This window comes from Hemiscyllium ocellatum, chromosome X (genome assembly GCF_020745735.1).
Source record: "Hemiscyllium ocellatum isolate sHemOce1 chromosome X, sHemOce1.pat.X.cur, whole genome shotgun sequence".
In the NCBI taxonomy this organism is placed as follows: Eukaryota; Metazoa; Chordata; class Chondrichthyes; order Orectolobiformes; family Hemiscylliidae; genus Hemiscyllium; species Hemiscyllium ocellatum.
Window position 1 is genome coordinate 12,827,496 of NC_083453.1, and position 14,715 is coordinate 12,842,210.

At 40.7% G+C, this 14,715-nt stretch overlaps 1 protein-coding gene and 1 pseudogene across 1 annotated transcript in view; both read left to right on the forward strand.

The window, feature by feature from the left end:
* The window catches only part of LOC132805749 (electroneutral sodium bicarbonate exchanger 1-like), a 341,616-nt gene that overhangs the window by 152,383 nt on the left and 174,518 nt on the right, over positions 1-14,715 (forward strand). Inside the window, exon 7 of the mRNA XM_060820976.1 lies at positions 5,926-6,083. Within this exon, the coding sequence (XP_060676959.1) occupies positions 5,926-6,083 (158 nt within the window). The remainder of the gene's footprint in view (positions 1-5,925; positions 6,084-14,715) is intronic.
* On the forward strand, positions 8,022-8,509 carry LOC132805790 (small ribosomal subunit protein eS1-like; annotated as a pseudogene).

The following is a 14,715-nucleotide window of genomic DNA, read 5'->3' on the forward strand; positions in this document are numbered from 1 at the left end:
TTTCGACTGGGACAACACATCTATCCTGGGACAGGCTAAGCAAAAACATGCCAGAGAATTCCTAGAGGCCTGGCACTCCAACCATAATGCCATAAACAAACACATAGATCTAGATACCATCTATCAACCCCTCAGAAAACGAACAGGAAATGACATCACCACAAATCCCAGGAACCCCATCCAGGAGAAAGATATAAATAGAAAGCAGGAGACAACAGCTTCGCTTCACTTGGAGGTCGTCACTGATGATGTTACCTAGCCAGGTAATGAAATGTCTGGATATCAAAATTACAGCTCAGCGAGCAAACCTACGCCATAAACTTAATTATTCCCTGCACACCAAGATTCTGTTCATTAATATGTATCAGGAAAAGCAAGGGTACCAATACTGACGTCTGGGGAATTCTGCTCAAAAGCTTCCTCCAACACAAAAAATGTCCATTGACTGCCGCTCTGTTTCCTATTAGTCAGCCAATTTTGTATCCAGATCGCTATTGTCCTTTTTACACCATGACCTATGACTTCCTACACATGTCTGTTGTGTGGCAATGTATCAAATACCTTCTGCAATCCATGTATACCACATCAACAGAATTTCCCTAATTGACCCTTTCTGTTACCTCTTCAAAAAGACTCCAGCAAATTAGTTAAACACAATTTTCCCTTTATCTATGCTGGTTCTACCTAATCAACACACATTTTTCCATGTGACTATTAATTCTATCCCAAATAATTGCTTCTAGAAACTTCCCTGATACTGATCTGTAATTACTAGACATATCCTCACACTCTCTTTTTGAACAAGAGCATAATGTCCGCAATTCACCAGTCTTCCAGCGCCACTCAGGGAAGATGGAAAGATTATTGTCAGTGCTCCTGAAATTTCCATTCTCACTATTTTCAACATCCTTGGATACATTTCATCTGGTCCTGCTACCTTGTCAACTGTATTTACTGACAGTGTATACAACACTTCCTCTTTAACAATTTTGAGCCCTTTGTTTTGCTGCCATAGCCTAGTATCCACTCCTTGATAAAAACAGGTGCAAAGTATTCATTTAAAACATCTGCAATGCCCCAAGCATCCATGTGTAAATTCCTTTTTTTTGTCCTTTTACCACCCTTTTATGTGCATATAGAAGACTTTGGGACTGCCTCTTAGTTTGGCCACCATCTTTTCTCATAATCCCTCTTCATCCTTTAATATGTTTTATCACTTCCCTTCTGGGCCTTCTGTATTCAGCTTGGTTCTCAATTTTATTTTCTGCCTGATACTTGTCATTAAGCACATTTTCCCTTAATTTGTATCTCATTTTTCATCCAAGTAGCCCTCCATTTCCCTTTTGAGGGAACATATTTTAACTGTACCTGAAACATCTCCTCTTTGAAGGTAGTCCATTGTTCAGCGATAGTTTCAACCTTTTGTTCCAGTCTATCCAGCCCAACTCTGTTGTTGCCCCATTGAAGTTGGCTGTCCCCACCTAGTTATTCTTACTCTGGCTTGCTCATTGCCCTATTCTATCATCATCATAAACCTTGTGGTCAATTATCATTATCTCCTAAATGTTCCCCTACTGACACTTGATATTTATGAAAGGGGAATAATAAATCTATTTAAACCAACTTGAGGCTATAATAAATAGAGTAGATCAGAAGGAAATAGTGCACAGTGATTTTAATTTTCAAAAAGCATTCAATAAGATGCTAAGAAGTTATGACACAAAATTAGGACTCATGAGGCAATTCATTAACAAACAGAATAGTCATTTTCAGAATTACAGCTATAACTAATGTGGTGCTGCAATGATCAGTGCTGAGGTTTAAGGTATTTACAATTAATATCAATAACTTAGATGAGAGGCTGCATATAATATATCCAAGTTTCTTGCTGACTTGAAGATAGAGGGAAAGTAAGCTGTGAGGAGGCTGCAAGGAAGCAGAAAGGTTTTTGTGAAGATTTGTAGCTCAAGTGCCAGTTGCAGTTGTTGTAGGTATGTTCACTGAGCTGCAAAGTTGGTTTGGCAGACATTTCGTCCCCTGTCCAGGTGACATCCTCAGTGCTGTGGAACCTCCTCTGAAGTACTGATGTACTGTGTCAGTCGGAATTTATTTGGTTTTGTTCCCACTGCTTCTGGTTGCTGGTTCCAGATGTTCGTTGCAGTGGTCGATATATTGGGTCTAGGTCAATGTCTTTATTGATGAAGTCCGTGGATCAGCGCCAAGCTTCTAGAAATTCTCTGGCTGTCCTCTATTTGGCTTGTCCTATAATTGCTGTGTTGTCCCAGTCCACATACATGAACATCAACTAGCCACTAAACGCCACAACCAGCTATCCCTAGTAGCTATACACACAAACAACAAGGAGCACAAAATCAACTCGGACAACACAACAATAATAGGACAAGCCAAACAGAGCACAGCCAGAGAATTTCTAGAAACATGGACCCCATCAATAAACACATTGACCGAGACCCAATATCCTGACCACTGCACCAAACAACCGGAAGCAGTTGGAACAAAACCAAATAAGTTCTAACCGACAAGTACAGCAGCACTTCACAGGAGGCTCCATAGCACTGAGGATGTCACCTGGAAAGAGGATGAATCATCTGCAAACTGACTTCCCAGTTCGGCGAACATACCCACAACAACTGAAGCTGCAACAAAATAGGCAAGTTAGGTAAGTGAGCAAGAGTGTAGCAGATGGAATGTAATATATACATGTGAATTTGTTAACTTTGGTAAGAAAAATAGAACAGAATATTTTGTAAAAGATAGAAGACTGAGAGATATCGGTATTTAGAAGGATCTGGTTGTTGTTGGACATGATTTGTACAAATTTAATACATCAGTACATCAAGCAGTTAGGCAAACAATGAAGACTCCATAGCCTTTATGACAAAAGATTTGGAGTATGAGCAGTCTTTCTGCATATGCTAAAGGTCTTAATGAGACTATAACTGGAATATTGTAACAAAAACAAAATACTAGAGAAACTCTGAGGGTCTCACAGTGTCTGTGGAGAGAGAAAAAGAGTTCATGTTTCAAGTTCAGTATAAAATTCTCAGACTTACAGCATTTAAGATTTTCTGGCAACAGTGGTTACCAATTCACCCAAATTGCTTTTGGTTGGTATTTTAATGTGATGAACCTTTTCACAGGAATGGGTTAATAAGTTCACTAACACAGTAAGTGAGGTTCAACCTTGCTCACTTGTGTGTGGATATTGGAGTCTGTTTATGAAGTAAAAACAGAAGTTGCTGGAGAAATTCAGTAGATCTGACAGAATCTGTGAGCGGAAAGCAGAGTTAACATTTCGGCTCCAGTAATTCTTTCAGAATTGGACCTGAAATGTTAACTCTGCTTTCTCACCACAGATGCAGACAGACCTACTGATTTTGTTGAGCAACTTTACTTTTGTTCAGATTTCCAGCATCTGCAGTACTTTGTTTTATTTCTGGTCATGAAGAACTGTTTTCTAATCTACTGTCTTAACATTTTATATCAGGAAAGCTAGTTTAAGAAGTTAGTAACTTAAATATGAAATATCAGCATTAAAGTTCTGTAATTTTTGGAAACTTGGCTGATGTCTTTAGAGTCTGGCACATGACATTCTGTGTAGGTTATCATGCAAACTTGATGACGAGTACGACTCCTTCGCCTTACTATGTCTCTGATGCCCCAGAAAAAGCTCCCATAACATTCTTATGGCATTTCAATTTCTTCTCAAAGTATTATGCAGAAGTTTTGAGTGACACATCTAATTTATATCAAATAGTGGTAATTTCTGGGCATTTCATGCTGTAAATCTGAAAGCACTAAGAACTAGATTAAGTCTTCTCAAAGTCAATACAGAAGACTCATTCTTTCTGGTAAAAGAATGGTGCTAACTAGCATTAACTTGATTTTTGCACAAAGCAAAACTTTTCCACATAATTCTGTATTAGGCCATGATGAAGATGACCTTGCCTCAGGCCAATGTCCACCTTCTCAACTGGCTTAAACTGATGGGTAAGGATATGTTTTATTGTCGAGTGTTCCTTTGCATTGCAAAAGAAACTACGTTAATACTGATTTATTTTCTTCTACACTTTTGTGGCTGGGATCAGGGTTACATTTGGTGGAAAATTATAAGTCTGTCTCATATTGTCCTTCTGACCCATTTAATTAAATTTTTTCTTTGCTAAGCAGGTTGGGAGTCCAACCTCTCTCTTAACCTTTCTTTTAATCATTCGAGAGAAGAAGGTTGAGAGGTGACTTAATAGAGACATATAAGATAATCAGAGGGTTAGATAGGGTGGACCGGGAGAGCCTTTTTCCAAGTGTGGTGACGGTGAGTACGGGGGGGGGGGGCATAGCTTTAAATTGAGGGGTGATTGTCATTGAAATGGCATTGTCATTGTTCAGGTGCTTCCCTGGGAAAGTAATCTAATAAGGCATATTCTGGAGTTCTTGTGCTACAGTAGTAGTGTCTCTGCCTCTATACCAGGAGATCAGGCAGCATCCAAGGAACAGGAGATTCGACGTTTCAGGCATAAGCCCTTCTTCAGGAAGCCTTTTACTGCTAACTTGCTATTTCACTGCTAACTTGGAAACTGTGCTCCAGAGCTGAAATTTAGTAAGATACATCAGCTTGGACTTTCCTGTGTTAGAACATAGAACATTACAGCGCATACAGGCCCTCGATGTTGCGCCGACCTGTCATAACAATCTGATGCCCATCTAACCTACACTATTCCATGTACGTCCATATGCTTGTCCAATGATAACTTAAATGTATTTAAAGTTGGCGAATCTACTACCGCTGCAGGCAAAGTATTCCATTCCTGAAGAAGGGCTTATGCCTGAAACGTCGAATCTCCTGTTCCTTGGATGCTGCCTGACCTGCTGCGCTTTTCCAGCAACACATTTTCAGCTCTGATCTCCAGTATCTGCAGTCCTCACTTTCTCCTCTACACCAGGAGACCCAGGTTCAAGACCCCCTGCTTCAGAGCTATGTAACAACATCTCTGAACAGGTTGAGTAGAAAACATATTTTTTAAAAAAGCAAGACCAATTACAGGCTAATTGTCATTCTGGTTTGGGACTTCTGTAGTTTGCCAGTTATTTGGCTCTGTCAATGGAGAGCGTATAGATTAACTCAATTTGAGGAAATTCCAAAGACTGTAATTGGTGCTTAGTCTGAAGCATGATAAAATGTCTCAAAATGAATCTGGAATGCGCTGAAACTGGATTTGCAATTCTTTTTCAGAAAAATATTCAATGAAATAATTGCAAAAGACTTTCTTAGATGTTGGCAATTCTAGTGAACCTTCCATGTTTGTCTTCTATAAATATCCTTTACAAATGGAAATATTAGTCATCTTCTATCTGGAGAAAGAATAATTTATGTAACTCCAAGTGATCCATGTCTGTGTCAGAAGAGTGAAATTGTGATTATTTTTGTTTCCATCCTCAAGAATTTTGAAATATGTTGAAAAGGTGACACATTAGCAAATTGAGGAATTCTAATGAATTCTAATGTAAGACAAAAACACTTTACTTTAAATTGTGAATTTGACAAAATAAGAAAGTCTATCTGAAACTGATCACAGTGTAGTCTGACCTTGGATTTACGTGTTTAATAAGCACTCTGATTCCTACGAGCAGTTTTCAACACTTGTTATTGGATGTTTGGAGCCTTGACGGATTTATTTTATTTTTGAGGAGGCCAGTTGTATCTTACCTCAACAAATCATAACTTGCGAAACAGTGAATGCAGCATTTAGGCCCTGAGCTATTAGTGCTGACTATTCTTGCAAAGAGGTTTAGTTCAGGTTGGGACTCTGTCCTTTTATTTCTAGAATTCAAGTTCAAATCCCGATGATTTACTTTCCAGCTATTGCTAAGAAACATTTCTGAATAACCACATTTTTTTTGTGACAGGTTGACCTTCACTTCATGAAGAAGATACCTACTGGAGCCGAAGCCTCTAATGTCTTAGTTGGCGAGTTAGACTTCCTGAAAAGACCAATTGTAGCTTTTGTGCGGCTTTCTCCAGCTATCCTTCTTACAGGACTTACTGAGGTTCCAATTCCTACCAGGCCAGTAGATGATTCACTTTTCTGTCACTTTTCATGGAATGTTATAGTGCATGCTTTCTGTTAGAATATTTAACCTTTTACATCTGAAATATTTGCATAGTTAATGATTTTACAACATCTAGTGACTGTTATGGAGCAGTATCCCCCTCACCCCGAACAGCCAAAAGTTGAATCACTGGTTAGCCCAATTCTAAGTTTTATTGGTTAAGTTAGGAATATTGTCCAAAAACAACCAACTGAAATGGTGCTAGGGTTCTTTTAACATTCTTCTGAAACACTAGAACAAGCAGCATATAAAAGACAATACAGGACTGGAGTATCAGCCTTAATATGGACTGAAGCTAAATGCATGGGTCCCTGTTTGTGCCTGCATCCGTGTGTGTATTCATGTATACATGAAGACCCTTTAATTTGACAATGTCAGATGTGTATTCAGTTACATTTCTCACAAAATGGAAGGATAACATTTATAGCTTGTGATTTTTTTTTCCTCAAAATCCAATGAAGCCCTCCTGATTTAATGCTGTTAGGACATCGGTTCAAGTTGTACCACAGCAGCTGATAGAATTTAGACTCAATTGAAATTGAAATTGAAAGGTAGTCCCAGTTAACTCTCAATATTCATGGCTATGGTGGGTGGATCCACTCACAAAATCTCCAGATTACTCAAGAACATTCACTCAATTCAGAGAAAAGTTGTTCCTATGAATAGAATGGATGGCATTGGTGAGGAGTTGCAGAGTGATTGTAACAAGGTCAGCTAGGTGGATTTCATGAGGCTGTTAATCTGGGCCAATCAGGTAGCCCTGGCTGACTGTTATGAAGGTGTAGAAGCATACTGTACCTTTGAGAGTTGAAAGACTTAGAGAAGTACATAGAGTGCTGGAGAATTTACAATGTAACTTCTGGTTCAGAACAGCTAGCACTGGCTGGGTTGCCTGGAGACAAAAACAAATTCAAATTCGACCAATCAGTTTAAGTTATACCCCAAAATACCAACCTCCAAGTTTGAATTTAGGATTTTGTCAGTATTGAAACCCAATGAAACGATCCATGCTTTGGGGATATAAAACTGGGGAAAATTGAACAGTTGGAGAGGAGAACTGCCAAGCCACCAGCTTGTACAGACTGCCTGAAAAATAGCTCTCTTAAAGGTACATTTATCTATCAATGACCTGTGAAACAGAAATCCTGAGGAAGAAGAAAATCTACAGAGGATGATACAAAGGGAAGATTCGACAGCTGCCTGGCTTTGAAATTTGAATTTTGGTAAATCTTAATTGGGGGTTTTATCAGACTAGTATTACAGAAGGGAAAGTAAAAGATAGATATTGTAGAAGGAGTTGTAAATAGTTGTTAATTACTCCTTGTTATACTTTAAGAAATAAAGTTGTTACTTTTTACTTTAAATAGCTCTTGGCCTCTTGGAATTTTGCAGATTACAGCACAGGGTGAATCTCTTCTGTGTGGCTCGGGTTTAAATTAATGAGGGGGGGGGGGGGGCAGGAGGGCTTTACCACGTGTCGTAACAGTTTGGGTTTTTTTTTGTCTCCAGGTAACCCAACCAGTGCTAGCTGTTCTCAATCAAAAACATTGTAAATTCTCCACCACTCTGTGTGCTTCTCTAAGTCCTTCACAGGGTAACCCCGCCCCCCCCACCACCACCACCACCACCACACCCCCAGCCCCCCAGCTAATTTAAACTCGACACACAGAAAAGATTCACCCTGTGCTGTAATCTGTGAAAGTTCAAGACGCCTAGGACTATTTCAAGTAAAAGTAAGAAATTTATTTCTGAAAATATAACAGAGAATAATTACAACTATTTACAACTCCTTCTACGATACCTATCTTTTACTTTCCCTTCTATAATACTAGTCTGATACAACCCCCAATTAAGATTTACCAAAATTCAAATTTTCCAGCTCCGCGAGCAACATGGCAGTCAGTAAAAACAAGAGGCTGACCAAGGGAGGCAAAAGGGTGCTAAGAAGAAGATCATGGACCCCTTCTCCAAGAAGGATTGGTACGATGTTAAGACTCCAGCAATGTTTGACATTAAGAATCTGGGCAAGACCTTGGTTACAAAGACTCAGGGAACTAAAATTGCCTCAGAAGGCTTAAAAGGCCACGTGTTTGAGCTGACTTGCAGAACGATGAAGTGGCCTTCCACAAATTTAAGTTGATCATGGAGGACGTTCAGGGCAAAAACTGTCTGACCAAATTCCATGGCATGGACATAACACATGATAAGATGTGCTGAATGGTTAAAAAATGGCAGACCATGATTGAAGCCCACATTGATGTAAAAATACTTGCTTCACCTGTTTTGTGTTGGATTCACCAAAAAACACAGCAACCAGATTCGTAAAACCTCCTAAACTCAACATTCACCAGAGGAAATACTCCACGCTCGAGAAAGAACTATTGAGTTTGGTACTAGCCTTACAACATTTTAATGTGTATGTCACGAACAATGTGTCAGACATGGTTGTGTATACGGATCACAATCCTCTTACATTCTTACAACACTTTAAAGACAAGAATATGAGATTATTTCGTTGGAGTCTTATGTTACAGACTTTTAATTTAAAAATCGTACATGTTGCAAGAATGAAATCGCAGATGCATTATCGCGGATTTAACTGATAAAGTTTAGATGAGATTTGTATTTATTTAATGTTATTTATTGGGAAGACGTTAAGGTGAATGTAGATTAAAATTATCTGTATGTTAGGTTAATGTTCTTAAAGAATAGGAAAAAATGAAGCATATTTTCATTATGATGATTCATTTTTTTGTTAAGGGGGAAGGTGTTATGAAGATGTAGAAGTGTACTGTATCTTTAAGAGAGTTGAAGGACAGAGAACCACACAGAGTGCTGGAGAATTTACAATGTAACTTGGTTCAGTGCTAGCTGTTCTGCACCAAAAGTTACATTGTAAATTCTCCAGCACTCTGTGCTTCTCTAAGTCCTTCAACTTTCTTAAAGGTACACTACACTTCTACACCTTCATCACACTGACAGATGGGGAACAGGGAAGTCAGACATCCTGATCACTCTGAGAACTGGCTTTGAGGGAGCTGGATCAGTGTCAAGGACTCTCCACATGTAAATAAGGGTTACAGGGTACTGGCCCCTGTGGAGTTAGTTCAAACTGTTTCTCCAGTCATGGGTATACATTTTCTTCTGACAGTTTTATCAGTAAACCTGGGAAACAAAGGAGAGAACCAACCTATAATTGGAGGAGTGGGGTGAGTGACAGCTTTCAGTGGGGAGGGATGGGGGATTGGGAAGCAAGACCATGCAATTGGGTGATGGTGGGGAGTAGAGAGTGGAGAGGAGCATGAGTAGGAATGAGGTGGGTCTGTGATGGGTGGAAAAGGTCTGAAAGGGGAAAGATGCTGCAGAGAAGGGAAAGTAGTTTAAAATTTTTCAACAATGGAATGCTCACTTAAAAGGGAAAAGGAATAATGAGGTAATACATTCTTTGCAAATTAGTGTGAAGTCTCTTAATTAAAGCTGCAGCAGTTCAGCAAGTCCTGCATGGGGGGAGATATAATGGGTGGGATTGCAATAGATGCTGTCAATTGTATAGTTTGAACTGTTTTGAACAGGTTTATTTTGTAAATATTTTCATTTTTGTTATATCTCAAAGCATCTTGCAAACTGGATTATTTGTGGTGTAATGGCTGAGTTACAGACAATGTATTTTTGATTTATGTTTTTTTTGATTGAAATGGAAAAGGGGGTGCTTTTTCACTCAATTAAGATGACTGGCAGAAAACTATGAATTTGGTTTAACCCTCAATAAGATGCTGAGAGACTATCTGGTATGCGAGATTAATGATGTAACCATGCAGAAACACCTGTGAGCTGAAGTCCAACTGGATTTCAAACAGGCACTATAACGGGCTTTAATATTGGAAAATGTGGTAAGTGGAGCATATGAGTTGCAGGGTATTCTGGTGGAAGTGGACATCCACACCAGTCCAACTGAGCTTGGGGAACACCACTTGAGTAAAGGCAATTGCACAGCCTTACTCAGGAACATAACCTGAACACAGGGACCCTAGATCAGCCCACAGCAAAACCCCAAAACAAAACCAAGCCTCGACCAAACAGTTAACATTTTCTTCAGGATAAAGGCTGGCAAGCCATTCTAGTTGCTGCTAGTAAGTGGACTCTAGAAAGCAAAAGAGTCCTACTGGAACTAAGTAGAGTAAGAGAACTCAAAGGCCAATATCCAGGAGATTTCGTACCCTGAAAAGTCCACCTACATATAATTTGGAACTGTTGAATTGCTTAGCAATATCAAAATCAGAACCAATCAAGATGACGTCCTGATAACCGAGAAAACTGATAAAGAACACTTAGAGAACTTGAATATATGCCGATGAATTTTTCTAAGACAGGCGTACGCCTAAGAAGGGAAGAAATATGTGTTCCAGGCATCCCAAGTGACCTGCTTGGGCTCCAGGTTTGACAATCCTGCGTACACTCATTGGAAGATAAAGAGAGGGCAATCAAAGGTGCCTGGCTCCCATGTTTGTCCAGGAGCTTAGGTCATTTCTTGGGCTGGTAAATTATTATGGAAGGTTCACACATAACCTTACATCCATCCTGGAACCTTTGCATCAACCCCTAAAAAAGGGTCTGGCTTGGAAATGGTGGCATAGATAGGCCATAGCTTAAGGGGAGGTGATGACGTAGTGGTACTATTACTGGACTTTTCTTTAAGAGTATTTTTATTGAGAATTTTTGTCTTTACAAAATTATAAAATTACAAAAATATAACAATTTAAAATTGTAACAACAATTACAATGAACTAACTACTATCCTGCTCTACAAAACAAATCAAAACTACACTCACTACAAATTAATAAATACATACATAAATATCGCCACTCAAAGCAACCACACCAAAGCTCCCAACCTTCGGGAGCATTAATTATTACACCCATATTTATTCGGGATTCTTCACCCCAGGGCACAAAGCTCACTAAACCTAATAATCATGGCTAAACAAATGCCCTAATTAAAATGGCAGACAAGTCTGCTTCCAGATAATTCAAAAAAGGTCTGCCATGTCTTATAATAAAAAAGTTTTGTTTTATGGTGCACCCTGTTTGTGAGGAAATCCAAAGAGATGTGTTCCATAATTAACTTACGCCACCCTAATAGGCCTGGAGGGTTCTCAGACACCCAGCTCATCAGAATGTTCTTCCTCACACAGTAAGTGAAAATATTAAATAGCTTTTTCCCATGTACGCCTAAGGAAAATAAATTCAGCAGACTCAATAGAAGAGAGACTGGGTCTACCTTAACTTCGTCCCCAGGACCCTCTCTATTACTTCTGCCACAGCGCTCCAGTACCTATGAAGCTTGTGGCATGACCACAAACAATGAGTGAGGGTACCTATGCTTATTTTACACTTGGGGCACATTGATGAGATGCTCCCTTTTTGAATTTCGCAAGACGATCTGGGGCCTAATGAACCCTAGGAAGAACCTTCAATGCATAGCATGTGTCCTGTTACAGATCGAGATCTTTCTCACGTTTCCCAAATGTCCTCCCATGTCACTGAGGGGATCTCCACTCCCAACTCTTGCTCCCAGACCTCACATAGTTGCTCAATGTCACTTGAGGCACTGCACCCCAATAGGTAGTAAAGAGTACTAACAGAGAGAGTGCTTGCGGCATGAAGCACTCTCCTCTCTGTGTCAGACCTTTAGGGGTTGGGCAAAAATGTAATTTTTTTGGATAGTGTCCCTAACCTGAAAGTAACAAAAAAGATCCCTGCTGAGCAATCTATAATCATGACTCATTTGGTTGAAGGACATCATGACCTCAACCACCCCCCCACCCCCCTGCGAACAGGTCTCCTAAACAGGAGACTTCCCCCTAGTTGCCCACAGTTTTGAATCCAGGGTCCATCATCCCTGGCCAGAAACCCGGCATGCCAACTTATAGGGGTGAGAAAGGAGGTTTCAGATAAACAGCCTTCACTTCGTTGCATTGCTGTCCATGCTTTGACTGTATTAATAATGATTGGATTCTTACAGTATTCCATAACTGTCCTCACCTTATCCATGAACAACAGGGGGCACTTTGCCTGAGAGGCCTCAATATCCAACCATATTATCTTTGGTCTTCACAAACCCAGTCACTCACAAAGGACAGAAGGGTGCTTAGTTGGTATCTCTTAATATCCGAAAAGTCTACTCCCCCCAACCCTTGGGGTAACTGCAATTTGGCAAGCTAACAAGGAACCGCCTGTGGCACCAAATAAAAGAACTAAGTGAGTCTCCACAACATTTGCCTGGGAAACATCAGAGGGAGCATTCGCATGGAATGTAACAGATGAGGAAGGACATTCATTTTGATCAGAGCTATTCGAGCTAATGAGGAGATTGGAAGAGCCTCCCATCTTTGAATGTTTTGTCTAATCTTGTCAAGCAAGTAAGCAAAGTTAGCCTTAAATAACCAATCAAAGGTGGGAATAACGAAAATACCTAAATAAAGGACCCCACCACAACCATTTAATGGGGAATCATGATCCACCTTTAATATCAGGTATTCCCTTAAGACCCCCCACGCGCATAGCCTCTGACTTTGTAAAAATTGATCTTATATCCCAAAAAAAGAGCCAAATAAATTAATAGGTTGTATTAAATGGGGTACAGAAACTGCCAGGTTTGATAAGAAGAGGAGACCATCATCTGCATGTAATGTAATTTTATGTGCGCTTCATCCCACTTCTGGGGCAGCTATGTTAGGGTCCTTACGGATCACCTCTGCCAGCGGCTCTATCACCAATGTAAACAGTAGCAGTAAGAGGGGGCAACCTTGTCGACTGCCCCTACCAATACCGAAATTACTGGATCTTACACCACTGGTGACAACCGCAGCCAGAGGGTCACTATACAGGACCTCCACCCTGGATCAGTGGTGCTAGAAGAGCACAGCAGTTCAGGCAGCATCCAACGAGCAGCGAAATCGATGTTTCGGGCAAAAGCCCTTCATCAGGAATAAAGGCAGTGAGCTGGAAGCATGGAGAGATAAGCATGGGGAAGGTGGGGATGGGGAGAGAGTAGCATAGAGTACAATGGGTGAATGGGGGAGGAGATGAAGGTGATAGGTCAGGGAGGAGAGGGTGGAGTGGATAGGTGGAAAAGGAGCTAGGCAGGTCGGACAAGTCCGGACAAGTCATGGGGACAGTGCTGAGCTGGAAGTTTGAAACTAGGATGAGGTGGGGGAAGGGAAAATGAGGAAGCTGTTGAAGTCCACATTGATGCCCTGGGGTTGAAGTGTTCTGAGGCGGAAGATGAGGCGTTCTTCCTCCAGGCGTCTGGTGGTGAAGGAGCGGCGGTGAAGGAGGCCCAGGACCTCCATGTCCTCGGCAGAGTGGGAGGGGGAGTTGAAATGTTGGGCCACGGGACGGTGTGGTTGATTGGTGCGGGTGTCTCGGAGATGTTCCCTAAAGCGCTCTGCTAGGGACCTCCACCCATCTGACAAAAACCTTACTAAGACCAAACTGTTCCAAAGAATAAAAAAGATATGGCCACCCCACCCAATCGAGTGCCTGCTCTGCCTCTAAAGAGATCACCAAACCCTGGACCAGTTGTTACTGACACACTTGGACTATATTCAGTAATCTTCTAATATTATTGGAGGACCAATAGGGCTCTTTTTAAAACCCATCTGATCCTCCTTTACAATATAGACAACACCTTCTCCAGTCTTAACACAAGTGTCTTGGATAAAAGTTTAAAGTTCGAATTTATCCGCGAGGTGGGTCTGTATGAAGCATAGTCCTCCGGGGTTTTCCCTTTCTTGAGAATGAGAGAGATGTTCACCTCTCTCAAGGATGGCGGGAGGCAGTCATGACTGTACGAATAGTTGTACATGTCCAGCATCAGCCCTGACAGGATATTTATAAATCTTTGTAGAATTCACTTGGGAGACCATCAGGGCCGGGCACCTTCCCCCTTTGGAACTGTCTTACTGCCTCCTGTATCTCTTGTCAAGGGGGTGTTAAAAAGAGACACCTGTTCCAAGGACACACCTGGAAGGTCCAGGTTCTTAAACAAAACTCCATCATAGCTGACCTATCCTGGCAGCATTCCAACCAATATTGTTCACCTATGTTGTTATGTTATTCAGGTGGATATCCTCAATAGGTATGGGTTACTACCGGATTAAACTACAGTACCTCGGGCATATACCTGAGGCCGTTACCTGTCAAGTTTACCAGTGGTCCCTATTGACTGTATGGTCCTGATAGCTACAAACTCGGCTGGGTTTATCGCAGGTCTCTAGGTCCCTTCAGTTTATCCTTTCACCTAGGAGTGAGGGGGATTCACTTTAAGTCAATCCTAATGCCTTCTCAGCTAAGTTCTAGACTTAACATACCAACACAAAGGTAAACATATCTTATCAAATAAAGGTTCGGCGAATACGAAGTGTGTGGTGTAAAATATAATAGAGATTTATCACTATAATAAGTTGAATACTCACAATCAGATGTTTTCAGTTAATCACAATCGTTACAGCCTTTTTGAATGTTCTTAAAAGATACTTAGGATAAAAGCAGAGCTTAATACCTGAGTGTCCCAAATGGGATCTT